The 27945-nt window shown below is 52.7% G+C and overlaps 1 protein-coding gene and 1 long non-coding RNA gene across 6 annotated transcripts; one reads left to right on the top strand and one right to left on the bottom strand.

Moving 5' to 3' along the window:
• Positions 1–1078: 1078 nt before the first annotated feature.
• On the bottom strand, positions 1079–18582 carry GATA2 (GATA binding protein 2). 5 transcript variants are annotated; one of them, XM_035337816.1, is made up of 6 exons: positions 18445–18582; positions 10959–11431; positions 9624–10223; positions 6764–6942; positions 3623–3748; positions 1079–2753 (listed from the first exon to the last, which is right to left on the bottom strand). In XM_035337816.1, exons 2-6 carry the CDS (start codon positions 11185–11187, stop codon positions 2454–2456), a joined length of 1434 nt encoding a protein of 477 aa, XP_035193707.1. In that variant the 5' UTR covers positions 11188–11431; positions 18445–18582; the 3' UTR covers positions 1079–2453. The 5 variants fall into 5 exon arrangements, with proteins under 5 accessions (XP_035193707.1, XP_035193705.1, XP_035193704.1 ...); XM_035337814.1 differs by lacking the exon at positions 18445–18582 and adding an exon at positions 16267–16499; XM_035337813.1 differs by lacking the exon at positions 18445–18582 and adding an exon at positions 11938–12545.
• Positions 18583–18871: 289 nt separating this feature from the next.
• On the top strand, positions 18872–20666 carry LOC118173342. Its single transcript, XR_004754143.1, has 2 exons — positions 18872–19838; positions 20131–20666. It is a non-coding gene; the product is annotated as an uncharacterized LOC118173342 (long non-coding RNA).
• Positions 20667–27945: the final 7279 nt, after the last annotated feature.

Raw genomic sequence — 27945 nt, 5'->3', positions numbered from 1 at the left:
AATAATTTTTCCTCTCCTAGTTAAAAGCAGCCTTTAGGCCATGAAGCTGGGCACAAGTAGTTTCACAAAAAAGGTATTTTATTATTCTTAGCAATATTCACCTTGAAGGAATATGAGGAAAGCATACACTTTTTACAGACAATATATAAACATGTTGTACATAATTAACAATAACTTAGTTCACTAATCCAAAAATAAGCAAAATAAAAAAATTAAAATAAAAACAGAAAATACTGCAGATTTTTTTTTATGCTGATACAAGTACAAAATAATTTAAATCTCAACTGCCGTTGTCTATGCTGCAGTGACTGACAATATATTGCACTTTGTCAACTGTATCAGTAATCCCTGTCTTCCACCCACATCCCTTCCCCACCCCCCTGCCCAAATCCTACAGAAATTTGAGTCGGGTACAAATAATGTACAACTGTACCATTGTAAAAGGTAAAAAGTAAAAAGGAGCCCAATTTTTACCTCAGTAGATTAAAAAGCCTTATGATTTTTCCTAACAGATTTTGTTTCCTGTTTATTTCCACTTCTATACAAAGTGCACCTATATGCCTACGCAGACTAGAAAAAGGACGAAAGCAGGATTTTCCAGGTCTGCTTGGTTCTTAAATTCATTATCAAATATTTGAATTACGGTTTTAGAAAAAAAAAAAAAATACATCCATTTTTCTTGGTTTCGTTGTTTGTTTTCTTTAAAGCAGGACTTTTGCAGTAAAGATACAATTGGCTTGATCCAAAAAAAAAAAGAAAAAAAAGAAAAAAAAAGAAAACAAAACAAAAGAAAAACACAAAACCCCAACAACAAAAAAGTTAAAAGTTAAAAAATAAAAATAAAAAAAGCTTGTCACAGAGTTAAGCTTACGTGGTTTACATTATCAAACCCCTCTGCTCATTGGGGCATTTTCATCAGAAGTATAGCTAAATATGTACATTGTATGTTATACTGGAGCTTGTGTTCACGAGAGGCATCAGATCATTACAATCAATAGAATACACTTCACATTGGCAATAGCTTTGTTTTCGGTCATTTACGTACAACGTGGTTTAATAATGGGAGATTTAATTTTTCTTTTTTTAATTTTTTTTTTTTCTTTTCTTATAAAATGCACTACGGAAAACGGACGTTCCCCTTAGAACGGTGCTTTCCCTCGTCTCATCAGCTGTCGCTGCGTCTGGGATTTGACGGATGCGTGAAGCTCAAACTGATTGTCTCTCTCTTTCCCCTCTCCAGTGATCTCAACCTCATTTCTGCCCTTCCTCCCTGTGAAGTCCACTGGGGCCTGGATGCCTGAGACAGCACACGCGCTGGCTGGCTGCGTGTGGACATGGTGGCCACACTGCCGTAAGTTTACCCAAGCAGCTAATCTGCATTTTTAAGCAACAGCTGCCAACACAACAGAACAAAATGCTTCAACCTCTGAAGTCTGTGAGTTGGATGTTTTTATGCCCTGCGATGCTTTTTGCGGTGCTGCAAGCTAGCTGCGACAGTTTAGTAAATGCCTGTATTTTACCCCTTGCTAGTGCAGGACTGCCTTCCCAAAGTATCTTTCTAACATTTTGTCTGATGTAACTATCTGTTTTGAGGAATAATAGTGTAGCCGGGAGGGGGGCTGTTGTTTGTTTTTGTTTTTTTTTTTTTTTAATTTTTCACATTAGGGAAAAGAATTAAGAAATAGTGTCAAAAATAATCACTGTCTTGGGCATACTGAAATCCTGTATTACAGCTGCAACTTTGCTTACCCTTTTTCTTTTCCCCCTTCCTGGCAGATATTTTGATATGGAAGATAAATGGAGCTAAGTCCGGGGGGCTGCTGAATATTGTCCCTCCCCCCCCCCTTAGTTATGAAGGCAGATTTTCTTACAGGGTAGCCATTGCAAACAACAGCACAAAAACATGCAATCAGAGGGGTTGAGGCTTTTTGTGGAAAACAAGAACAAAATAAATATGACTTTTTGTCTGATTTCATTTTAAAAATTAAGTTTTTATAAAGATGTCTTTTTTTTTTCCCCTCCCCAAAGTCCATGATAGAAATCCAGCATGTGTGGCTTCCAGTGAGCCGATGCCATCCTGGGAGGCTGCTTATATCTCTTTACAATATTCACAGTAATAACAAAGAGAGAAAGGAAAGCCAGTTCCAGCCTCTTCCTTCTGCTTCTGCCGTCTTTTGCTTTCTGCTGGACCACTGAATATCGAACAGGTGAGTTCTTCTTTTTCCTTATACCTGAGGGGGCAAAGTGCATTACAGGCACCACTACGCGTTTCTGCAGAAGACCCATCATTTGCAAGGTTTTAGTCCAGCGTTAAGAGTTAAACCACATGGGAACAAAGATCCCCTTTTGCCATCCCTACATTCTCTTCTTGGCAGAACATTTTCTTACTTGGTGTCATCTTAGGCAAAGCCCCATGTTCTCAATCTCTGGGTGGGTCTCTTGGTCATCAGATTTTATCCCATGGCTGTAACCATGCTGGATGGGTGTGGATGTCCAAATGAGATGCTGGAAGATGGGTGGATGGGGGTGGGTGTTGGTAGGATGTGTCCAGAGTGGCTGAAAGGTGGCAAATGCCCCATGGGAGCCATGTGGCTAGCAAGGGCAGCAGCGCTGAAAGGAGACGATTTCTCTTGCATGCACTTGGACAGTTCCTCAAAACACTCAGAGCCTTTCTTGCTTTTCTTTGATTTGTTGGACATTTTCCTATTCCTGGTCTGAATTCCTTCCTTCTTCATGGTCAGAGGCCTGTTCACCTGCAAGAAATGAGAAAATCAGGCTCATGCAGACAAAATGACCTTATTGTGCAAAAATGAAAATATTTGGACAGCCCCCGTGTGTTTTTCCTGGATGGAGACCTTTTTCTGGCCAAAAAAAAAAGAGGTGTTTCTCTCTGTAGAACTTGTTTATGTTGATGTGTTTAATAAAACCACAAACACAAAAAACCCTAGACATGAAAAACAAATTGAACCGAATTTGGCATCTGATGACTCTCTTTCCCGTAGGCTTACCCTCAGTCCTCATTCATTTCCTAATAGAAAAGATCAAACTAGGAGGTACGTGGTGACCCAAATTCAGTCCTAAGACATGAACAATCTTGTACCAATAACCTCCGTTACTTATGGTTTAAATAACTTTCTAACATGACAAGCGATTCCTGCTTGAAATTAATTTCTTAAAAAAATTATATAATAAAACAAAGCTTTAGATATAATTGTAGGGGTTTTGGTGGTGTGTTCTTGTGGGGTTTTATGTTTTAAATCAAAACGAACAGGCCCTGCTGAGATTAATTTTTGCACGGAGCCTGTCCCGAATGGCCCCTGTGTTTCTGGAGGGAGACGGCACACAAAACACGCTTAGTTGAAACCAAAGTGTTGTAACTCTATTTTGCCTGATTTGCCCAAGCGTTAGAAGCCAAGCTAATACATTGTAATGTCACTGAACTTAGCATCACTATGCCGACAAAGAATGGCTGTCACTTCCCAGGGGAACCTTAGAGACTGGGGGGAAGGAATAAAACAACAACCCAAACCCTGAAACCAATAAAAGCCTAGTGTACACCATGCAGTTAAGACATCAATCCCAGCTAGGCAAGCAGCGACACATGAGATGAGCAAATACTCACATTGTGCAATTTATAGTAGAGTCCGCAGGCATTACAAACTGGGTCCCCGTTTGCATTACGTCGCCATAAGGTCGTGGTGGTGGTCTGACAGTTGGCACAACAAGTCCCTGCTCTCCTAGCCGCTGACTAACCAAAAGAAAAAGAAAATTAAAAGTGTGTCAGCAGGAGGAGGGAGATCATGAGAAAGGTCAAGTTAGGCTCAATATTTAGGTCGGGCAGAATTAATAATAAAACTGTACACAGCATCAGGTCTGAAGGAAAGCTCCTGGCAGTTTTGCATTCTGTGGTGGTGTTTTTTTGTTTAAATGCAAGTATTCTTTGCAGACTGCAGCTTCCAGCCCTGTGGCAGTGTGTGCAGGGGAAGTAAGGAGGGAAGCAATACATCTCTAACTCTCCAAAGACAAAAATTTTAGGAGGGGGACATGGTGTTTGATTTGTTCAAGGTTCCCCTTCCCAGGATTCTACAATGAGTCACAAAAAATGTATTTTTTTTCATTTTTCACCTTTTTTTTTTTTCAGTGACCAATTTAGTGAGTGCCAATGTTGGGACTGGGTTTCAAGAGAGGTAATGATCTTAAAGAATGTGATTTTCTTTACCCCTACTCTGTCCCTTTAAAGATGGCTACAAAAGAAAACCAACCGCATTACTTAACTGGGTGCAGTATTTATCAGAGCCATCACTGAAAATTCAGTTTCCATTTACAAGTGAAAGGGAGAAAACAAAACCGGCTCCAACTTTCTTTAAATATTTAGCAAACCAAATTTCATGCCTTGCAGCAATGATTCTGCTGACCCGTCTGCCGCCTCTGTCCCTACTCACAGTTCCTTGGCTGACAAGCCCTCAAACAACCATCTTTAAAAAAAAAAAAATAGAAAAGGATCTTTTTAAACTGTATTGTTCTGCTGAAACCAAGGTGGGGGGCAGAAAAATAGCCCAACCGTTCACCCACCTCCCAGAACAAGAACAGGAAAAGCAGAAGAGCAGGTAACCAGTAATTTCTGGATGGGCCCTTCTCTGGCAGACCCCACAATATAATACACTCCTTGTGCAAGCACGGTATTGTTGAAAGTATTGTGGACAAGCTAATTGCACCCCGTATTTGGGGAAATAATTCCTCATTAGAAAGCTTCAGCCCTGCCTCTGGGAATGGTCAAAATACAATCTATTTTTTGTGATCAGATTAATGTAGAGGACTCAGTCCCCCCCCCGTCCCCCCGCTTAAATCAGCAGTTTTACTTTCTAATGCCGATCAATTGTACTGAATTTCCCCGGGGCCTTGCTCTCGGGGTATTTTTGCAATTAACCATGAGAATTATCGGGTGAAGCAGCAGCAGCAAGGCTCACACTAAGCGCTGGGCACCCCGGAGGGGCGACAGCGGAGTCCCAGAGCAGCGGGGTCCCCAAAAGAGAGCCCAGTGCACTTCCTCGCCTGCTGGCCCCGCTGGGAGCTGGCGCGGCTTTCGCAAAGCCCAGACTGACCCGGCTCACAAACAGGGAGCACCAGGTTCTGTTCGCACTTGCTGCTGATTTACGCCGTGGCCCTGTAACTTTCCCAAAGCTGACGGACGGCTCAGCAGCTTAGAGCAAGAATCAGGCCCTCTGAGACTCGTATATTTCAGTCCCTTACTCGCTTGCGAGAACAGGCCACAGGCAGAAAGAAGGGGTACCCCCTACTGCAAGTACACTCATGCAACCCAAACACAATTAATGCCAGACCTCCAAACACTGACATTATTAATATGATCGCTTTGCTATTGCATGTGAGATGAACAAATTCCCAAAGATGGCCATCTCCTCTCCCCTGCAAACAAGCAAACTACAGTGGAAAAAAGGGGCAATAAACAAAGCTGTAAATCAATTTAAAAAACAACAACAACCATTAAAACAACTAAACGAAAAGAAAACCTCTCCAGTTCCCCCCCAGATCCCTCACAGGGAGCTAAGTATAACAGTCTCCCAAGGCAGGGGAAGGTGGAGACCTCTGTTTGCATATTTGAGATGGCTTACTGATATTCACCCGTGCTGCTTAACTCCATGGCCTGTCCCATTCAGGCTGCAAAGCACTTGAGCCTGAGAGACGATAATGTTACACTGTTGTCTTAACATTTTTCTATATGTCAGTCACTTTAGAAGGCAAGTCATTAAGAAGCTTGCATAGTTGAAATTCTGACTCGGGACAGAAATCTTCTGTATCCCATCCCAGTGTTAGAGCAGTAATGCCAATTTTTCCGCTCTCCGCTGGTCTCCAGACCTCATTTAAACGTGCCCACGAATAGCTAAGAGTCTTAGGCACCATAAATCACAAAGCTCCAAAAAAAATATATTTATTATTCTTAGCATTTTACACATTATTTGTGGAATAGAGTGTATTAGAAATTTCAAAACAGCAAGCATGACTGGCAAGGCTTGCCTATAGAAACTCTCTAAAGCTTTTAGAGTCAGGAAACAGATACACAAAGTTTCCTTATCTTTAACGTACAGATATCCGGATAGGAAACTACTACCAGGAGCTTAGAAAGGACATTTTTTTTAAATCACTCAAATGAAAATACAAAGTATAGGTGACTCCATGGAAAAATAATCGGATTTTTTTTTAAACAGTAGGGGATTGTCTGGGGAGGGAACCAATATTAATATTGCCAGAGAATATAAGAGTGAAAATTACTTCATGGCTTTTATACAAATAATTATTAAGTAGGGAGCAGTAGCTTTGACTCATCTGATTTGTTTTGCTTTTTTAGAGCTGGAACTTTTTTTTAGTCCACAGTGGAGGACATTCACGCTCATAACCCTTTCGCTCCCAGTACGCTCCCCAAAACATCCCAAGAGGCCAAATAAATGAGGAATTAAATTAAAAGCTGTCATCCGAGGATAAACGGGGAGATGGATAGCGATACCCCACGTGCATTTGGCGCGGCAGGGAGGCTGAGGACGGAGGCATGCACGCCGGGCTGCGGCAGCAGGGATGCCCCAGCCAGGCAGTGAGCAGGGGAACTGCCCCGAGGCACGGCAGTGACCTCGGCGTGACTGAGTCCCATCCGCGCAGGGGTTGAGCAGCACCGAGACGCGTTTGCCTCATGCCTGCGTGTGGTCCCTTAGCCCGATTTATCCCCAAACCCAGGAAAGATAGAGACACCTACCAGCCTCCGTTTAGGTTTAATGAGAGGTCGGTTTTGACCGTTCATTTTGTGGTAGAGCCCGCAGGCGTTACACAGGTAATGCCCGGTGCCGTCTCTTCTCCAGAGAGGGGTAGCAGTTGCTCCACAGTTCACACACTCTCTGCCTTCTAAATGGAAACACGAAGAAACCGGATTTCTTTCTTTAAAAACAAATTCACAAAAGCTTTTTGCATTGTCCTTTAGGCATTTTCCACAAGTCAAAACAGTGTGTTAATTCAAGCACAATCAGACGGCAGTGACATCTACAGCACATGCAGCAAGGACCTCAGCGTTTCGAGAACGCCCAGACTCCGGTAAGTATTTTATGTCACGAGCAGAAATAGGCAGCTCATGCTCTGCACAAGGTGAGAAAGAATGACACTCTTATTGTGTCAGATGGAAGTTATCGTTTCAGTAATGAGAACTCCCTTAATCTGCAGTGGGCACCGCTCCCCTCCCGTATCTATTGCACGGCGATGGTTAGATTGCGTGTTCTGCTGCCATGAATACACACACACGTGTACATAACACACACCTGCAAGCTCACACGATGTTAAAAAAAAAAAAAAAGAAATAAAAAGGTTAAAAAAAAAAAAAATGAAGAAAGGAGGTTTCTAGAATTAAATCTAAGTGAAAGGACCTCCTTTTCTGTGCTTTCTTTTTTTGTTGCAAGCGCTACCGGGTAAGAAAGTAAAGCCGAGCAGACTGGGAATAGATACACAATGCCAAAGGCTCAGTTATGATTTTTGTGCTAAAAGCAGAAAGCCGCTGTTAACGCTGATCTTTAAGAAAGGTCAGTTTCAGCAAGCACATTGGAAATTACTGTGAAAAAGAAGCTTTGAGTTCTTTTCTGTTCCTGTGACTTTTTAACAATGCAGTTTGGATTTGGTAGGGAACAGTTTACCGTGTTACTGCTTTATTAGTAGTTTTAGTAGCACAACAACATGGGAAACAGCACTGTAGAACGGCTCTATTAAACCCAGCATGCAACTCCTAGATATGTTTCTGCCTCAGAAAGCCCTCTGCTAAAAGTTCATTTGCCTCTGATGGTTCGAAGGCAGGTCTGCTTAATATAGAAATCTCTCTTAATATAGTTTATGCAAATCCTAAAGTATTTAACTGGAAAGGAAATTCTCTTTTTGCTAATAACTGAAGCAGGCCACGTTGAGTTCAGCAGGGTTGTGTCTCCTTTAATCTAGGGAGTGGGTGGCTTTTAAACAACACAGTCTACAGTGAAAAATGAGGGGAGCTCTGCGGCGCTGCATTTGTAGCTTTTGTCCCTCCTAGGGCAGGAAGCTGCAGGAGTCGTTGTGTCGTGAGTCTTAGTTTTCCTACAAAAACACTGAGTGGTCACGAACTTTCCCCAGTTCCTTGCACGGGGGGCTCCCTTACAGAAAAAAAAGCGCACACAAAAAAGTTCCCCTAATTTCCCCCATTTAATAAAATCATCGGCAACTACAGGATGAAAATAAAAAAGCTACTTGAGATCCCTTTATCTTCAGAGACCTGGGTCTTGAATTTGCTTCCAAAATCAGGAGGCTCAGGCTGCTAATTGCCTTTACTTACTAGTCTCTACACTACTAAAAAAATACATACACATAATGGTAAATAATGGAATGCATGTAAATAATGGGAGCGTGTGTTTTACTTTTCAGAGTAGCCATTTGAAACAGATCTGATGAGATTGTAAAATACCTGATGTTTTTGTTGCAAAACTCAGATCACATTTCTAAATGAGTCTGCTTTAAAAATAAATGCATGTGGTCTACTCAAAAGCCGATATATGCAATGTGTAAGAATTCACACACAGGCATATATAACCACTTATTTTTAAAGGGCTGTCTCAATTCAGTACCAATACACATTCTTTCATTTCCTTCTGTTGCTGAGGATGTTGAACGGGGAAGGTGAGTGGACTCAGACAAATTTCCTTAATTCATCTGTCTAGTTGTGAAACTAATGCGATTTCAAAGTGGGATCAGAATTTCATCCATCACCTAATTTGCTAATTTAGAACTGCACTTTTAGGTAGAAATGCAAGGAAGGGTTGTGAGTATGGGAAAGGTCTGCAGTCAGTTATTAGGAAGCAGAGAGATGTCTGGTTCAGGAAAAAGGAGGATTTTCTGGACTTAGGCTGGCATAAGTTAGCGATGACTGGACACCTTAGTCTTTTGCGCTGGTATGTAAACTATATTTGAACTTTTGTTCCTGTAAATTGTGAAGGAAATCAGGCCCTCCGCGATCTGAAGCGGACCGGCCGGGTAAGTTTCGCTTTCATCCTGCGCTGGGGCCTTCTTTCGTATTAACGAAGAGACGTGAAAATTATTGCAGGAGAAATATCTATGGGCAGAAAGTCCCCACATGGAATCTGGGGGGGGGGGTTAACTGCTTTGGGAGGGCAGGATCAGGCCTGAGCCCCTCGGGGGGGCTGCAGCCTGCCAGGGGCTGCTTTTACATTTTTTCCCCCGTATAAATCCCTCTTTGTACGATTCAGGCTGCCAGCTCACGCTGTGCCGGCTCCCGTGTCCCTCGGCCCCATCTGAGCGCCCTGAGGCCAGCAGCCACTACGAAGAGGATGGCACCCTGGTACAATCCCTATTTCCTAGTTTAAAAACCCAGAAAAGCGGGACCAAGCAGTCGCAGTCACCTGCCCTCCTGTCCCAAAGAGAGCTGAGACAAACACCCGGCCCCGCAGCTGCCTGCGACTCCAGCCCCAAAGAGCAAGCAAAGCCACCCACAGCATGCACTCCTGCTCCCGACAGAGCAGCCCTAACCTGTCTCCTTCCACCCCAGGGCTAGAGCCAACGTAGTGAAGGGGCAAGCCACGGGAGGCAACGCTTACCCGAGCAGGATCTGGCCTTGCTTCGCGGCTTGGGGGTGAAGCTGGACGCAGGGCCCCCCAGGAAGCTGCCCGGGTGGAAGAGGCTGCTGCTGTAGTCATGGGCAGCCGGCACGTAGGAGGGGTAGGTGGGGATGGGGTGGTGGGTGGAGGGCTGGGCCCCCATGCTGGTGAGGCTGCTTCTGAGCGGGCTGGCGCTCTCCATTTTCATCCCTTCCGACAGCGACACTTGGTACTTGATGCTGTCTTTGTCCTCCTGCCGGGCCCCAGCGGAGGATGAAGGGGAGGCAGCGCTGGTGGAGTTGGGATCCGGGGACACTTCCTTGGGAGGGGTTGGGGGGAAGCCGAAGAGGTGGGAGCCGGAGTGCGAGGCCGGGGTGAGTGAAGACACGGAGGCGGTGCTGGACGTGCTGCTGCCGGGGTACACCGAGATGGCCCCGGGCGCTCCGGCTGCCGAGGGGTGCAGGGGTGTCTTGGTGAAGGGGTTGACGGTCCAGGGGTTGTGGTGGTGGGCAGACAGTGCCGCCTTGCTGCTGTCCAGCCAAGGGATCCCGGGGCTGTGGATAAGATGAGGCCGGCACATTTGACTCCCGGTCAGGCGGGCTGTAGGAACACAAGAGCGTTGGGGATCAGCGTGGGGCAGCTCAGCCCGGAGCGGCTCTGGGAAATCTCCCGGCTCCCGGCCTGGGGAGCTCCCTGCTCTGCAAGCAGCCGGAGGGGAGCCGGGCATGGGGAGAGATTTCACAACCCAGAGAAGAGCAGCCAGCCCGGCGCACCAGCCCCTTCTCCCAGACCCCTCCGGGGGGGACACCAGACAGCCTGGGGAAGCTCGGTGAGAGAGGGCAGCAGCACAAGGGGCAGCAGTAAAGCACCCCCTCTCCTCCCGCCCCACCCGGGCAATCATTAGCAAACCCCCTTCTGCTCTGTCTTCCAAACTGCTGCAGCGCTCTCTCTTCAGCTCCTAAAACCACCCCCGATTAAAATCCATCGCCGATTCAAATGGGTTTGTATTTTGCATCCGGGAAGTAGCTGTGTCTGCGAAGTTTTACCCTGTGCGCACAGTATTTCCCCTTCCTCTCTCACCCTCCCCTTCTTTCCCTCCCCTCCGCCAATGCTTGGTTATCGCTGGGGTTAAAATCCACCCGTGCCTCCCTTTCTATCCTGATTTCTTCGAGCTCCTTTCCCCCTGGCCCCGGCGCACCAGAGCGGCCCCCGGGTGAGACTCCTCGCCTCCACGTAGGACATCCGCCGGCCCGCACGGAAGAGCCCGGGGAGCGCAGGCAGAGGAGGGTGGGGAAGGGGCTGGGGTGCAGAGGAGGGCAGCGAGGGCTCATTTACCGTGTGCCTGGCTGTAGGAGACCCTGGCCCGGGCATGGGCGGAATTGGCGTAGTAGGGGTTGCCCTGGGAGTCCAGGTGGTTGAAGAAGACGTCAACTTCGTCCGGAGGTAGGAGCTGCGCTGGTTCCATGTAGTTGTGAGCCAGTCCGGGGTGATGGCTCTCGGGGTGCTGCCCGTTGAGCACGGCGTGGTGGGTCATCCAGCGAGGCTGGTCCGTGGCCACCTCCATGGCCTCGGGCCTCCCCTCCCAGCCACCCCCGAGACCGGGAGCGAGCGGCGCTCGGGGCAGGGGGCTGCTGCCCACGGCTGGCTGTTGAAGCTACCGGTGGCTCTTAGGAGGTGGGGATGGCTTTTCTGGAAAGAACGCCGTCGGGGGGCTGGGGTGCGCCCTCGGAGGGATGGGGGGAGACCCCCGGAGGCGGCGGGTCCCTCTGGCAGCGGACAGGTCACGGAGGCAGGTCCGGGGACAGCACCTGTAGGGAGACACGGCCGGGTGAGAGGCTCGGCGGCCCCGAGGTGCGCTGCTGGTCCCGGCGGTAAAAGGATGGGGAGGGGGAAGCGGAGCCCCTCCTCCCTCCCCAAAATATCCTCTCTCCCTCCCCCCCCCCAAAGTCCTCGCCTTGCACCCTCCCTTCCCATTGCCCCGCAAAATAAACACAGATCCCATTTCAAACTTTACCAAGAAAAAAGAAGGGGAAAAAAGGCAAAAAAATCTTCCTTTTTTTCCCCCTTTCCCCCCCCGCTCTCGCTACAAACGTCAACAGGAGTTTTTCCAGCTGGCTTCAAAAGGGGGGGGGGGGGGGGGAGGAAGAAGGGCAGATCTAACACGGCGTAGTTCTAGCAAGAACTTCGCCTGACACAAAAGGAAAATTGAGGGGAGAGAAAGAGAAACGGGAACGGGGGGGAGAAAGGGTGTTTAGAGAACGCAGCGAGCGCGCTCTGGCAGCGGCACGGCGGCCCCCCCGCGCCCCACACTTACCCGGTGCGGGAGGCAGGGTGCCCCCGCGGGGTGGGTGCCGACGGCTGCCTGCCTGGAGGGATGCGAGCGCGGCGGAGAGGGGAGGAAAAAAAAAGGGGAGAGGAGAAGAGAGGGAGCCGGAGAGCGGGGGGGGGGCGGGGGGGGCTCGGGGGGGAGCAGAGCGAGCGCGGGAGGAGGAGAAGAGGCTGGCTGGAGGGTGTTACTCAGATGGCAAAGCCGCTGCTCTGGCCGGCTCGGTCCCATCCCCGCGCATCCTATATGAGCGCTGGCGCCAGCTGGCCGCGGCGCCGCAGACGGGCCGGGGCGCGCAGGGCCGGCGGCCGGGCCAGCCAATCCCGCCGCCCCACACCGCCCCCAACCGCACCCCCGGCCCCAAAAGGAGCCGGCCCGGGGGGGGGGAGAAGGGGGAGCGAGGCGCAGACCCCCCCCCTCCCTCCTCCTCCTCCTCCTCCTCCTCCCCCCCCACGCCCCCGCCCGCAGCATCCTCGCCCAGCAGCGCCGTGGGGGCTTTCCCCGCCCGGGCGCTGCACGCCCCTATAGGGCGGGGACGGCGAAATTGGGGGGGGGTCCCGGAGGGGTGTGCGGGGTTGGGGGGGGTTGGGGATGGAGTGCGAGAAGGGCTCGGGGGAGGAGGTGGCTCCGTCGGGGGCTGCCTCAGAGCGGAGCCGCCGGGATGCCCGGGGCTGGGGATGGAGGGGGGGGGATGAAATCGGCACCGAGGGGGGACAAACGAGCCCCAGCCCCCCCCGCGGGACAAACCCCGGCTCGCTCTCTGTCATCCCGTCCCTCGGAAAGAACCGTCGGAATCGGTTAAAAAAATAAAAAATATAAAAACAAACGCCAGGCTCCGCGCCGGCCCGGGGGAGCCTCCTCGGGCCCGGGCAGCGGGGTCACTGCGGTCCCGCCCCCCCCCCCCCGGGGGGGCGTGCCCCCCCTGCCCGGCCTGCGGGGCTCGGGGCTGGCAGGAGGCTGCTGCAGCAAGCGCCGGGCCCGGCGAGCCGAGCCGGGCCGTGCCGTGCCGGGAGCAAGGCGCCCGGCAACCGCAGCATCTCCCGATGGTTATATTTTCCTCTCCCCCTGGCTTCTTTTTCTTTTTCTTTTTTAGTTTCTGGTAGTGGTTTTCTGACTCGCCGTGACTGGAAGGCTTTGCGGCGGGCAGGGAGCGGCGCAGCCCGGCTCAGCGCGAGTTTGCTGCGGAGTTTGGGGCTGCAGCCCCCGGCGGGGCTCGGGCTCTGCTTCGGCCCCATGAACCCGTCCGCTTTGGGGTCAGAAAGAGGGAAAAAAATAACAAAAGAAAATCCACCAACAAATTAAAAAAAAAAAAAAAAAAAAAAAAAAGGAAAGTCACAACCAAACCCCCGCAGCGCCATGGGCGCCGCTGCAGGTCCTGTTTCCAGGGGGCTCCCTTCCCGTTCCCCAAACCTCTGCTTTTGGGGAAAAAGGGGAGCGCTCGCTGCAGCCCCCGAAAACTCCGAGCCGGGGGGGGCAGCGGGGCCAGGACCCCCCCGTTTTGCGGGGGAGGCGCCTGGGAGCACAGCCCCTGCCCGACGGGGCGGCCGGGCCGGGAGCAGCTTGGTGCCGGCCGGGCGGTGCCGGGCCCCGCGGGGGGTGCCCGGGGGGGGCTCTTAGGGCCGGCGCCCCCCCGGCATGGGGGCAGCGCTAGGGGCCGGGGGCTGGGAGCCGCAGCCGGCCTCCCCCCGGCCCGGCCGCCCCAGTCACTACGACGCCGGGGCTCTGACGTCACCCGCCGCTGCCAAATTCGCCAGGAAATGAACTTTTTTTGTGTGTTTTTTAAATAATAATAATAATAATGATGATGATGATGACGGTCATAATAATAATAAACTCCCTTTCCTCGCTGCGGAGCACGTCTGGCCGGAGAGACGCGGGGCTCCCTCCCGTACCGCTGCCCCCGCCGCGTTCCCCCCAGCCCACCTCTTGTCCCCCCCCCGGGGACCCCCAGGGCAGCCCGGCGGGGTGGGGGTGCGGGATGCTGGGGAAGGGGGGAGCCGGCACCGCTCCCCCTACCCCGCACCCTTCCCTCCGCGGGTGTCCCGCACCCCACACCGGGGTTACCCCGGGGGGGGGGGGGGGACCCGGCAGAGCCCTTCGCCCCATCCTGCCGCCGGGGGGGGTCGCAAGCGCCGGGCGGGCGGCGGCTCCTTCGCCGGCTGCAGGGCACGGAAGGGGCGGCGGAGCCGGCTTGGCCCGGGCCGGGCTGGTTGGGCCGGGAAGGGCCGGGACAGGAGACAGGAGCTGGGCCGGGCTCGGGGGGAGAGGAGCCGGGGAGGGCGAGTGCCCCCCGCGCTGCTCTGCTGCGGAGCACGCTCGGGGCGCCTTAGGCCGGAGGTGCCAGGGAGGAAAGGGAAACAAAGCGAGGAAAAAAAAAAAAAAAAAAAAAAAAAGTTAAAAGGCAGAGCAAGAAGCAAGCGAGCTTTCTAAAAATCCGGCTTGTCCTTCCACGTCCGAAGCGATTCGCTTTTCCGCAAGAAGCAACCCACCAAAAAGCAGCCGAGTTATTTTCCCCAAACGGATTCTTTCTTGCTGTCTCCTTTCTTTTTTTCTTGTATTTATTTTTTAAAGAAGGGTGAGTATAAAATAAACCCAGGTAGGTCCCGCGGCTCCCTGCTCTGACCGCAGCCGGGCCGAGCCGTGCCCGCGGCCCTCGGCCCGGGCCACCCCGGGCATCTCCCGGGCAGCTGCTCCCTTATTAATTCCTGGGGATGTTTTAATTATAATTACTGCCCGGCTGCCAGCAGCACGGGGCCGCAGTTCTTTTTTTTTTTTTTTTTTTTTTTTGGGAGGGGGAGAAGATGGGGGGGGTTAGGGGGTGGGCTGTTTGTTTTAGGCAGGTGATAAAATCGCAGTTAACGAGCTGATAATTCGTTCGTGTTTGTTTTAAAAGACAAATTGTAAAGATTAATCAGGCGGCTTGATTTATGGCGAGGCAGACCCCGGAGCTGCCCGGCAAAGGCTCCCTGAAGCCCCCGGCTCGGGTTACCCGGGGGCCGGCAGGAGAAGCAAAAACAAAAGGGGCGAGCGGGCAGCGCCGGCTCCGGCTCCGGCCCCCCCCCGCCTCGGTCCCCGGCCGCCCGGGGGGGTCCGGCCGCCCCCGAGCTGGTGGCACCGCGGCCGGCGCCTGTCGTCGTGCTCCCGACCCCCTTTGCAAAACCACTGACCCCTCCGGCAGGGAGAAACGATTCCTGCCGAAGGAGCAGCTCAGTTCCCGCAGCTCAGCCCGGAGTTCGCCTCCCGAGATTTGCTTTTATTTAATCTTATTTATTTTATATTTTTATTCCCCCCCCCCCCATCCACCGCCGTGTCCCATCCCCGCTGCTGGCGAGCGGCGGTGCCCGGCGCTGAGCTGGGCTGGGGCTTTTAATTGAATTAATTCCCCCGCCGGGAGCAGCAGCAAGCCCAGCAGCTTAGCTCCGCTCCGCAGCCCGCTTCACACGGCTGCTCGGGCGGCTCTCGGGCAATTTGCTGCCGCCCCCCCCGGGAGCGGGGCCCCACAGCCGGGACGAGCCCGGGGTGCCCCCACCACTTTCAACCCCCCCCCGCTCCTTTTTTTTTTTTTTTTTCCTTTTTTTTCCCTTTTTTATTGCTATCCAACGGGCTCGGTTTTATTAACTTTATTTTGTTGTCGTCGTTGTTTTTTTTTTTTTTTTTTTTTTATAAATAAGAGATTTCCCACATCTGGCAGCACAACTGGTTATTTTGATTTGATTGACAAGTGATGTCATATCGCGGGGGGGGACGACAACATGTTTTAGCAGCACTTAGTAGCGCCTTGTGATGGAGTTGACACCTATGCCCGGGCAGACGCGAAGGCAGAAAACAAATATCCCCAGCCGTACACGCACGCTATTTATTTACACGCCTGGAGTGGGGTTTGTTTCTTTTTCCTTTTTTTTTTTTCCTTTTTTTTTTTTTTTTCCTTTTTCCCTGACCCTGGGAGCTCGGATCAAGGAAAAAAAAAAAAAGTGTACCTGAGCCGACGGGGCTGGGGCCGACAGGATGGGACCCGGGGGCGCTTCCCTCCATCAGCCCCTTGACGGGGTGCCCCCTGCAGCCCCCCCCCGGAGCCCCCACTGCCCCCTGCCCACCCGTTTAACGCAGCCCAAGGGGACGAGACCTCCCGGGCCGACCGCGCATCCCCCCCACCCCTCCACCACCCTTCCCCGAAGCGCAACCCCCCGGCGGCCGCAAGCAGGGAGGGAAGGAAAAAATAATAATAAAACCCTAATCCAAATAACCCCCAACCTTAGCGAAAAGGAAGGAAAAGAGGCAGAGAAGCGCTCGGCCCCGGGGCCGGGTCGCGGTACTCACGGCAGCCTGGTGCCGCCGGTGCCGGCGGGCGGTGTGCGAGCCCCGGGGCGGGCCGGGGAAGGCGGCTGCCCCCGGCGGGGAGGGGGCTGGCAGGGCCGCCAGTGGGCGTAGCGCCGACCCCCCCCGCCCGCCGGGGGCAGGTAGAGGAGCAGCCAGCCGGGGGCCGGCTCCCACCGCCCGCCTCCCCCAGGTACGAGCCCCCCCGGGCGGCCGGCAACCCCGCACGGCCCAGCTGCAGCCCCCCCGTGGGGCTTTCTTTCCTTGGGGTTGTTTTATTTTTTTTTCTGGAGAGGGCCAATTCTTGCTTTCTGCCTTTTTTTTTTTATTATTTATTTATTATTATTTCCTCGTCTTTTTTCTCACTCTGGTCTCGTCAACGCGTTGCTTCCCCCCGACCCCCTGCCCACCCACCCCCCGTCCTGCGTTAGTAGCACATATTATGGCCGCTAATAGGGTTAGAAAATGACACCGGTACCTCTTAACCACAAGACCCTCTTTAGGCTGCATTTAAAAAAAAAAAGTCTCGGGAAATAAATCACGGAATGCCTTTTTTTTTTTTTTTTTTTTTTTTTTTTGGAAATCCTCTAAAAGCCTCCTCGCTGTCCCCCACCCGCAGAAAATTTGTCCCTAAAAATTGTCCCCCAGCGTGGGAGCCCCCGGTGCCACCCTGCGTCCCGGTGTCCCGGTGCCCCCCCTCCTTCACCTCCTTCACCTGCGCTTTGTCTGCATGTCTCCCGGTGCCCCCCGCACCCTGGCGAAGCCCCCCCGGCTGCCACAAAGCGGAGAAAAAGCCCCAGCTTCGCCACGACACCGCTTTTTTTTTTTTTTTTTTTTTTTTTTTTTTGAAGTTCCCAAAGAAAAACTCGTGCGGGAGGCTTGCGCACGCACGCGTTTGTCCAGAGGAAGGTATAAATCTGATTTTCAGGCGCTGCCACGCAAGATTTCGTTCGCGGGAGCTCGCTGCACTTTGTGTTTTATTTTTTAAGGTTATTTCGGGTGCAGCTGTTTGAGGAGCGGGGAAAGAGGCCGGGCCCGCAGGTTACGGTTGTTTCTCCGCAGGCAAAACTTGGCTGGGGCGCGGGCTCGGCTCGCACCGGGCACCGGCACCGCCCGCGGCCGCCCCCCGCCGCCCCCGGCCGCCTTTCCCCGGGGCTTGAACCAGGCCGGGATTTTTACACTTCCGACAGTTAAAAAAAAAAAAAAAAAAAAAAAAAAGCTTTTAATTAATAAAGATGCTCTCGGGAAGAACAATCCCCGAGACCAAAACCCGCACCCCTCTTATTGAAATCGCTTTTCTTATTGAAATCGCCTCAAATCCAGGCAGGCTCCGCTCCTGGTGGATTTTTTTTCTCTCTCTTTGCCTTCCAGCTTCTGCACCCCAAAGCAAAAGGAGGATAAAGAGGGGAACTTTGCACATACAACAAAAAAAAAAAAAGGGGGGGGGGGGGGGAGAGAGGGAGGGCGGTGGAGGAGCCAGCAGAGAGGAGCGGCCGGGTCCCCGATGTGGCTGGGTAGTTTTAAATCATGCAAAGCCCCGTAAAGCTGCCGCACGGGACTGGGACGGGAGGACTCCCCGGCAGGCAGGTGCAGGGGGAGAGCGGCCGGGCCCTGCCGAGCAGCGGCTTTCGAGGGCAGAACAAACCCTCGCTTTTTTTTTTTTTTCTATTTTTTTATACCCAAATCTGCCAACAATGGGAGCGAGGAGATAGGATGTGGCTGCGGGGAGGGGGCTTTGCACACCCTTTCTCCGGGATGCGTCTGCCCGGGCCGCCCTGGGTGAAATGCAACTTTCAAAGATGGAGATTTAAATAATTATCCTGATGACAATGAGGAAAATAAAAAATAAAAAAAAAAAAAAAAACAACACCAAGGACCGCGGCCCGGTGGCCCCGCTCTCCGCAGGGTGCCGGTGCGCCCCGGCAAAGCCCCCGCGGCTCCGCCGTGCCTGGAACTGGCCCCGCGGGAGGGGGCTGCCGGGGGTACAGGGCTTTTTTATTTATTTTTTTATTTTTATTTTATTTTACGGGGGGGTCTTTTTTCGTTCTTTACAAAACCCCACCACTTTGTCCCCGGTGTCGGGGGGGAAACCGCCCGGAGCGCTGCGCTCCGGCGGCGGGACCCCGGTGCCCCCCGCCGGCCCCCGGGGCCGCGCAGAGCCGCGCAGCCGCATCCCCTTACCTTGCCTTTCTCCCGTCCGGGGTTTTTCTTTCAGTTTTCCGCCCGGTGCCTGGAAAGCCCCTGCTCTGCCCTTCCGAGGGCTGGGGAGGGGGCGCCGGCCGCGGGGAGCCTCCCCCGTCTGCCCGCTCCGGGAGCGCGGCCGTGCCCCGGCGGTGGGAGCGCGCAGCCCTGCGGAGGGGCTGGCCGAGGTGCGCTCTGCTTAAAACTGGCAGCAGTTTTCGAGCTGAGCCTTTTTTTTTTTTTTTTTTTTTTTTCCTCTCTCTCTCTTCTCCCTCCTTCCCCCCTTCCCTTCCTCCCTCCCTCCCTCCTCTCTTTTCCTCTCTCCCTTCTTTCCCTCCCCTTCTCTCTCTCCCTCTCCTGCATTCAAGGATGGCACAGCGAGCCACTGTGTATTTATGTACATAATAAGGCAGCTCGTCCCCTCCACTTCATTTGCATCATTACAATATCGGTACAAGCACATCACATTGTCTGTTGCTTGCACCTTTTGTTACGGTTGCTGTCACAGTCTACGCGACTTGACTTTCATATTTTAAATGAATTGATATTACACCAACAACACGTTCACATCCCAGGCGCTGGGAAGCCGGGCTCCGGCACGCCGGGCGCCGCAGCCCCGAGCCGCTCGCTTCTGCCTCCGGATCCCAGGGAAGGTGGGGTGGGGGGAGCCGCCTTGTACTATCAATTAGGATTATAAAATATTGCTATTCGTATTAATTTAGTTTCCACTCCTTGGTGACGGGGGTGATTTTTTTTTGTATTGTCCAGCCTGTTTTTTATTTTTTTTTGTATAACCTCGTGTCTCTTCTCCCCGCTCTCCCTTCCCAAACTCAGTCTTTCGTGCTATGCACCTGCAACTAAGAAAGGCAGCGGGGGAGCTGGAAGAGGCACAAGCAGGTATCACACGATGGAGTCAATTTATAGGTAGAAAAGAAACGGTAAAAACAGATAATTCGCAGCCCACCAAGGCGATTCAGCCAAAACGAATGGTTTGGGAAACGTTTGCTCGCCCCAGCCCCGTCTTGGCATTCCTCACCTGCTGTGTCTTTTCCTCCCGCTGCCCGTATGTGTGTGTGTGTGTGTGCGGGGCTGGGGGGGGTTCCCCCTCGCCAAGCCCCCGGAGGCTGGATGGGGTCGCGGGCGCCGAGGTCGCGCCGCGGGGGTCGCGCCGCGGGGGGCAGCGGGGGCAGCGGCGGGGCGCTGCGGGGCGCGGCGCGATTCTCCGGGAGGGGGCGGCGAGCCCCCCGCCCCGGGGCTGCGGGAAAACCGTATTAATGCAGAGACAAAAGGCCGGACCGTCCGGCGGGGGCCCTGCGGGAGCGGGGGAACGAAATACGGTTCGGGAAGGGAAGGAGAAAAAGTTTCGCGGGAGAGGAATTATCATCATAATGGAGGTAAAAATGTGAGCAGGGGAGGGGTGGGGGGAATCCTATTCTGCTGGCATTTTCTGTCTGTCTTTGTGATATGGTTCGGGGGAAAAAGGGTCCTTGATATGCGGCAGATAATTCTTATCAGCCCCACGCAGCCCATTTCTAAAGTAAGTGTTTTAATTACTCCTCCTGTATTACCCTTCATCCTCTGAGAGGAGATACACCCCCAGATTTATGCAGGGGAAAAATACAAAAGAATGTGCTATTAAAATATACACATATATACAGATCCCTTTCTTTTTTCCCTTGCGCCCAGGAAAAGGGAGACGGTGCCGCCAGCCGCGTTCTGGGATCGCCCCGGCACAGATCGACTCCAAAACGAGGGAGCATCGCCCAGGCGGAAAAACTACGGGAAAAACGGGTTTCGAAGCCTACAGATTTCCCCCTAAGCGGGGACAGAGGGGGTGTCCGAGCAGGGGGCTCGGGGGGGTGAGAGACCCGCGGAGAAACCGGGCTGCGCAGTCCAGGCTCTTGGCGCTGCTGTCCCGGGTTGTCCCGGGGCCACCCCCGAGTGCCACCGGCGACACTGGGGACAGGAGGAGGGGTGCTGCTTCCCCTTCATGCCCGCTGGAAGAGAAGGCTGTTTTCCTCTGCTGTTTAGCTTCTGTACTAAAGATGTCATCTGAAAGTCTGGGAGGAAGGGGGGGACCGCGCTCAGCTCTCTTCCACGGTAACAACCATATTCTGCAGAGGGAAAATATGATAGACAGCTAGGAAGGCGCTTTTTTTCCTTAAAAAAAAAATAATAAAAAGAAAAAAAAAGAAAAAAAGAGAAAAAAGAACCAACCTTTTCAATATTTATTCAACAAAAAAAAGAGAGGGAGAGAATTTTAAAAAGAGAAGAAGCAGCACCAGCAGCAGGGAGAATATAGGCTCAGCAACTCTCCAGGTTCGCTTCCTTATTATTACTATCCAGGGGTAATTTTTCATCTCTGCTAGCTAATCTTTGTTCCTTGTGAAGATAATGAATAGCCCAATCCTTATCTCCTGGGCTCCTGGAGGCTGCTGGAGAATGGGGTTGAACAGGGTTGAAAATTGGTTCCAAAGTGCTGCTGAATAAATGGTGTTCCTTATCTCTCGCTTCCAGATTATCGGAACCCTTTCAAAACTCACACAACAAATACAGCCACCACATCTAATGCATCATTTACCAGAGCAGATCTCCGCGTTTGATCGGCAGATAGGCAAAATCTATGTGTTCCTTGCTTTGCTTAGTATGCACGGGCGCCGGGCTGCGGTGCGTGCGGGGTGCCCCCGCCGGGCCTGGGACACCCCCGGGGCTCTCAGCACACGCAGCCCTGCGCTGGGGCGAGGAGAGTGTCCCCAGCCCGTCCCCGAGCCGGGGGAGTGGGGTGGGATGGCAAAACCTCCTTGCGAGGTGCTGCTCTTCGATATTTGGCTGCGCTGCGCTGGGGAACCCCCGGAGCGGAGGACCCCAAAATGGAACCCCCCCCCAGGCGAGGGCATCCTGAGCCTGGGGACCGAGCGGTGAGCGGGGGGGGAGAAAAAGAAAACCCCACAAAAAGGGAGTCCTTCTCCCTCCTGGAGTCACCGCGAAGTCTGCTCAGGGCAGCATCAGCGTTTTTTCTTTCTGGCTTTGTTATTCTTCTTTTTCCCTTTGTTTTCTTTTTCTCTCTCTCTCTCTTTCTTTTTATCAGATTTTCTTGTTTCTTCTCTCCTTTTTTAATTCTTAATTTTATTTTTATTTTTGCAAATACCAGCATAACAACCACCACCTCGCAGCCCGCCCGTTGCAGCCCCTGGCTCCAGGGCAGGTGATTCTGAGCCGGGGATAGACATCCCCGCAGCTCCCTCCTTCCCTGGCAGCCTCTGACCGGTGCCTGGTCACCGAACAAGGCAGCATTTTATTTTGCACACCCCCTCTGTCCCCAACACTGCCCCGTTAGGAACTGGATGTCCCCGGTGCCCCAGTCCCTTTGCCTGTCTGGCAAGGGCAGAGGGGTGCCTGGCTTCTGCGGTGGGCGAGGAGGGCTCCTCTGACCCCTTCCTTCTCCTGGAAGAGGAGAGAAACTTCCGTGGGAAGTTGCGGGCGAGCAGCAGCCCCATCCAGCCCCTGCCCGTGCTCGAGAGTTTTGCAAATGTTCAACTTGTACTAATTTTTTTATGGCTGTATTCACAGTTGTTCCCCATAAAAAATGGACCTGTGTTAGTTTATTAATAACCTAAACATTACGTATTAAAGACCTATGAGTGACACAAGATGACAAAAAGCTGTATTTTTCCAATATACACAAGCACACATTTAATAACCTTCTATTGCATCTCAGCTAGGCCTTCTCTCTGATGGTTCCCATGGCAACTGAGATAAAAAAGCAGCCATTTTCCATATCTCTATGAAAGTCTATTATATTGCAGGATTAGTTCATCTTCTGCTAAGGTCAAACACAAAGTCATACAACCTGAAATATTTAGAATCCATGTACATTCATTTTTTTATATGCCCTTTCATTTTCCACAAAAGGCCGGGCTCCTCTGAGGTTTTATTCCCCAGAAAATGCTAAGCAAAGCAATAAAAAAATCATGATTAGCAGCTGATGAAAAGTTCAATTGTTTTCTTTTTTTTTTTTTCTTTTTTTTTTTTTTTAAAAAAAAGCCCCCCCCCCCCTTAAAGGGGAAAAAAAAAAACACCACAGCGCTATTGTCGCGCAGATAGCGCCTTCCCCATTTATCTCTATCAGCAGCCGTGATTGCAGCCGATACCGGCCGCCTAATTGGGCTGGCAGCAATTTGCGGGCGGACGGCGTCACCTTCTGGCTGAGCGGGGCGAGGCAGCGGCCGGGCAGGGGCAGGCCGGGGGAGGGGGGTCGCCCCCCCCCCCCAGCATCTCCCGGGGACGCGCAGCGCGGCCCCGCTCCGCCGGCGGCCGGAGCTCGGGGCTGGAGCCCGGGGTGGGGGCGCAGGGGGGCACCGAGGGGCACCGGGCGCCCCGGGAGCTTGGTGGGCTGGTGAAAATTTCGGGGGGCCGCAGCTGCGGTGATGAAACGTCCCCGATTTAGGGTCGGGGATGTCCCGCTGAGGGGCTCGGAGCCTTTCACCTGCTGGTTTCAGCGGTTTCACGGAAATAATAATAATAATAATAATAATAATAATGTTACAGACAAGTGGAGAGGTCTAAGCATTGGTCTCCAGTGTGCTGTGGGGAGGTAAACCAAAGTCACTTTTCCCCCCCCTTTTTTGTTTTATTTGTTTATTTATTTATTTTATGATGGAGTTGGCGGAATAATTCAGCTGGGTTTTGGTGCCACCCAGGAACGCAATAAAGTAAAACCTGGGCAGCCTTCAGACAGCCTGCACGGTGACAAACGGGTTATCGCCCTCGACATGAAGAACTACGGCTCTTCCTTTTTTATTTTTTTTATTTTCCAAGGTCAGTCCTGAAAACCTGGAAAACCAAGGGAGGGAATTTGTGCGTGTGGCCGTCCACACCTGTGGTTCTGTTCACAGCCTTTGCATCCCCACCTGCCTCACCCACCCGGGACACCTGTGCACCTATAAAAGCCCCCACCTGGGCTCTTCCCTCCCCTTGGTCTCTGCTTCCCTCTGCCCTTCTCGGAGGAGGGCAGAGAGCTGCGTTTTTAGGGCTAAAGCTTTGTGGTTTTAGCCCTGGATCCTGGGACTGGATGCCTTACCTGCCTTTAGAAAGAAGGTGGCTGTTTTCCTGCTCGCGGGGTTTTTTATTAAAAGGAAGAAGCCTGGAAACGTGCCCTGAGCAGAGAGTTTGAAGAGGAGCACAGAGTGTCCCCGAATGTAGGTGGTTTCCTTTTTTTAAGCCTTGTGGTTTCTTTTCTTCCCTACTGCATCTTCCTCACCCCGGGCAGCGGCTGACGTGGTGTTTGCGTGCCTGGGGTCTGCAACCCTGAAAGCCTTCCCCCTTGAAATCTGACCATAACCGTGTCCTCCAGCCAAAATGGGGTGGTCCAAGAGACCCTCTGCTCCTTAGGGTGATGGTGTTGGACTCTCCCCCTTTCTCTGGCCTTCCTGTGAGGTCTGCTGCTGGTGGCCACAAGGGCTGAGCACAAGGGTCTGAGTCCCAGCGGGGTCAGGGAGCTGCTCACTGGCACGGCCACCCCCTTGTCCCCGAGGAGCAGGGAGCTGGGCACTGGCTGGGGGTGATGCTGATGGGAGAGCTGTGGCAGAGGAGATCCTTACCCCATTCCTGAGCACAGCACGGAGCAGCGGGTATTACTCACCCCCTACGCACACACCTCAGCTCGGTGAGGTTTGGGATTGGGGGCAGTGGTAAAATGCCCCGGTTTGGCCCCCGGTTGTTTTTCTGTCTCTCGGCGACATCTGGCACTTTGCTGCGAGTTCCCAGAAAGAGGCCCTGATGGAGGATGTCGGGGTAGGAAGAAAGGAGCTGACCTTGCTATTAAAAGGCAGCATAAATGGAATTGTTTCAGACTGCTTCCAGCAGACGCTCCGGGAAGAAAATCTCCTTGTTCTGCTCTGCTCCATCAGGCCCTCGTGGGCAGCTTTGTCTGCTCATTGCTCGCTTCGTACCACGCTGGAGGTGTTGATTTGTCCTTGCTCCTGTTGCTGTCTGAAAAGATCTTGTGGAGTTTGAGGAGGATGTCAGCCCTGCTGATCGCTCATGGCTCCCTACGCTCCTGATCTCGTGGTGATGCCAACGGCCCCGATGCACTTAGATCAAAGCCGCTCATCTGGAGAGGGAAGCTCAAGAGTCCGGGGCCTGATCCCACTGAATCCAGCCCCACATTCCCAGCCCTGTGTCTCAAAAGGGGCAAAATCTCTTGCAAATCTCTGAGCCCAGCTATGGGCAGGGTCCTGTGGAGGAAGGAAACCTTCACGCTGCCTGGCTGCTCTTCGTGCTGGGGAGAAGCGGAGTAATTATCTGATTAGCGGGAATCGGCCTCGCTTGCAGCTCGAGATGAATGAACGTTTGAAGCCCTCTTGGCTTTTTGGCTGTGATCAAATGTGGCATCAGTTTAACATCTGTACCCTTTATCTGGGGAGGGGGAAGGCTAACCTGTCCTGACACGGGGCATGAACTTGATTTAGAAGGGCTCTCCCTCAATATTTTTGTCTGTGCTGTGTGATCTGGGTAGGTGATAATGTGGGGAGCTGTTTGCCTGCCCAGAGGAGGGCAGGAACAAGGGCAGAATGTGAGGCTGTGCTGGAAATTTGGAGACTGATGAGAGGAGCACGTGTGAAGTACAGCTCAGGGTGGGCGCGTGTACTTGAGGATGGTGCAGGCACGGTGACAGCAGGCAGCCGTCAGGATTGAGACGTAGGGATGGTCCCTGCTGGCCGCACGGTGATCATCTCCCCCAGCTTGGTCTCCTCCAAGCTAGGGCTGACAGCATATCTTGAAAAACCCAAACAAACCATCTGCTGCGGAGACATAAATCATCCCAGGTCCTGCTACCTGTGTCCCGGGCTTTGTGCTGGCAGCGCTGGGCTGACAGCCGGCGGCTGCCCCGTGTGGTGGTGCAGAGGGTTTGTCAGCAGCCCTGGAGCTAACAATTTAGATGATGAGCACAAGGAGCTATCAACTCCAGCCCAGGTGCTCCCTTTGTTGGGGTGGGTTGTTCTCCAGCCATGGAGATGCCACAGCTCTGGGTGAGGGCCGCAGAAATGGGACGTGTCAGTGGAGTGTTTCTCCAGGAGCTGCGGGCAGGGACAGCCAAAGGCTTTCTGAGCTTTGTCTTAAAATCCAACTCCCCCTGACCACCCCAGGCTGACATTTTGGTGGCAATGCCTTTCACCCACCTTAGGGGCCAGGCTTTGGGACCTGTTTGGAAAAAAACCTCCTGGGTTGGCTCTGCCTGCCCTCACCAAGTGAGCCTCGTGCGTGCTGGAAGGAGGCTTTGGATGCTGGGCCAGGGAAAGCGAAACACAATCTGAGAACGGGGCTGGAGCCCAGCTCACCCATTACGCTCTGGCAAGCAGTGTAAGAGGCAGCAGAGCCGCATCCTGCACCCTGCTCCTTGCAGCAGCCCTGTAAACCTCAGCCCTGCAGTGTGTGCCGGGTGGACAAAATGCCCACGCCTGCAGGTCTCCAGGAGGGTCCTCTGCCCTTCAGAGGCCAGGACAGTCGGTGCTGGGCAGCTGAGCAGGCTGTGTTTGGCTGCTGCGGGCTCTTTACACCTCTCATGGCATCTGGCTGAGCTGCTGTCGGGGACAGGATATTGCAGCTGGGATATCGGAGCCGCTCCGCCGGCCGGTTCCTGCGCTGTGGATGTGTAACGCACACCGCCACGGCGTGCAGTGTGTGGCTGCGGGCACTGTGTTTATTTAGGTGTTGAAGGAGAAATGAATCTCTGCTGTTTCCCTGTAGGCTGAATCTTTATCTGCTCCCACAGCTGAGAGCCACTGATGCTGCTCCAGAGCCCAGCACGGCGGACAGATGTTTCCCAGCATTTGGGGGAAAAGCCCTTTCCCCTCTACCCCTTACAAAGCACCCACTCCCCTTACCCGTGAAGGATTTTGCCTTCACCTCCAGAAGCTGGTCAGGCTGTGCTGCGCTGCCCTTCCCCTTGTTTTTCCCAGCTCTGTTTTGGAGACAAGCGAGTGACTTTGGGCAGAAATCTGCCCAGCCCACAGAACTGTAGCAACGCTTCCTATGGGACTGATAATTTTCTTCTTATTATTATTATTATTTTTTTTCCATCTGGAACACAAAATAGCAATTTCCAGTGCACCAGGCACACCAGCACAGGAGCTGAGCATCCCGCCCAAGCACTTCCACGGCTCCCTGGATGCAGGTGAATTGGAGCAGTGCTGGGAGCATCCCTCGGGGCAGCGCTTTCCTCAACCCAGGGACCTTGACCCTTGTCTACTGGGCTCTTTTCAAGGCCTCTAAACAAAGACCATCCTTCATTTGGTAATGTGGCTGCATTTCTTGGATGAAAGGATGGATTTCTCCATAAATCCCTTTTTTTCATCAAATTAAGAGGGAAGAGAAGGGAAGGAAGGGAAAACCCCCAGCCCTTGTCTTGGTGGCATGTCATGCCTGCCTTTAATTGACAGACCTTGTTATTAATGTTTTCCAGCCGCCTCTCATCCAGGGCTCAAACCTCCCTTTTAAAGCCCTGTCATGTTAAAAATTGACGTATGTTGACTTTGGCCTGGGAGAAGCTGGGCCCTGGCTGTAGGTAGGAACTGCATGTGTTTAGTCTGGCTTACGTTTTATTTTCCCCTTTCATCAAATTAGTTCAGCTGTATTTTTTTTTTCCTAAAGGAAAGAAAATAATTTAAAAAAAAAAGTTTGACAATCCGAGGCTCTGGGTTAGAATCGCAGCATCGCGTTAAACCAACAAAAAACAGCTCACAGACGTGGGCCGAGGCGGCCGGGTGGGGATGGGGCTGCAGGGGCAGGAAAAGCCGCTGTGAGTAAACACGGTCCCCGGGGAGACGCACGGAGATGCCTCCTGCAACCCCACAGCCCCGGCTGTTTGTTTGTTTAAGGTGTTCCAGTTGGGGTGGTTGTGTTCGGACTGACTAGAATTAGTGCTGTCCTGCGCTGGGTTTTGCCCTCCTTGCCCGCCCCGCAGCAGCCTTGCTGCAGGCACCTGTGTTTGGAGGTGGGACCTGGTCCCTGCGGGGCTTGCGAAGGCTCTGCCTTGTGCAGGGGGAGATGCTGAGGGAGAGGAGCCCTGTTTTGGCTTGTTTTGAGCTCCCCATCTAAGCACTTTCACCACTAAAGTCTCATCCCATCCATTTGCCATTTTTTTTTGTGTTCACACTGTGCTGTGCATGCAGCTGGGCTGCACCAGGACGTGTCCTATGGCATCCACTGACTCCTGTTACTGGTGAGAGACTTTTTGGGAGCGACCTGTGAGCCCAGCAGGGTGCCCACCAGACTGAACTGGGGTGGGGAGGCACCAGGAAGGTCAGTGGGGTGCATTTAATGCAGAGCAGACTCCCCCTGCCCCAAGTCACCGAAGGCCAGGGAGATGCTAGCTGCAGTTTTGGTGCCAGGTGGAAATAAATTGATGAAACCTTTTGTTTTTTGGCCTTGTGAGGGGCTTGAACAAGTCCCATCCATGATGCCAGCTGCCCCACAGGTGTCATTGCAAACCTGGGGGGC

The sequence above is a fragment of the Oxyura jamaicensis genome, chromosome 12 (assembly GCF_011077185.1).
Source record: "Oxyura jamaicensis isolate SHBP4307 breed ruddy duck chromosome 12, BPBGC_Ojam_1.0, whole genome shotgun sequence".
NCBI classification, from domain to species: domain Eukaryota; kingdom Metazoa; phylum Chordata; class Aves; order Anseriformes; family Anatidae; genus Oxyura; species Oxyura jamaicensis.
This window is presented reverse-complemented; position numbering and strand designations above follow the sequence as displayed.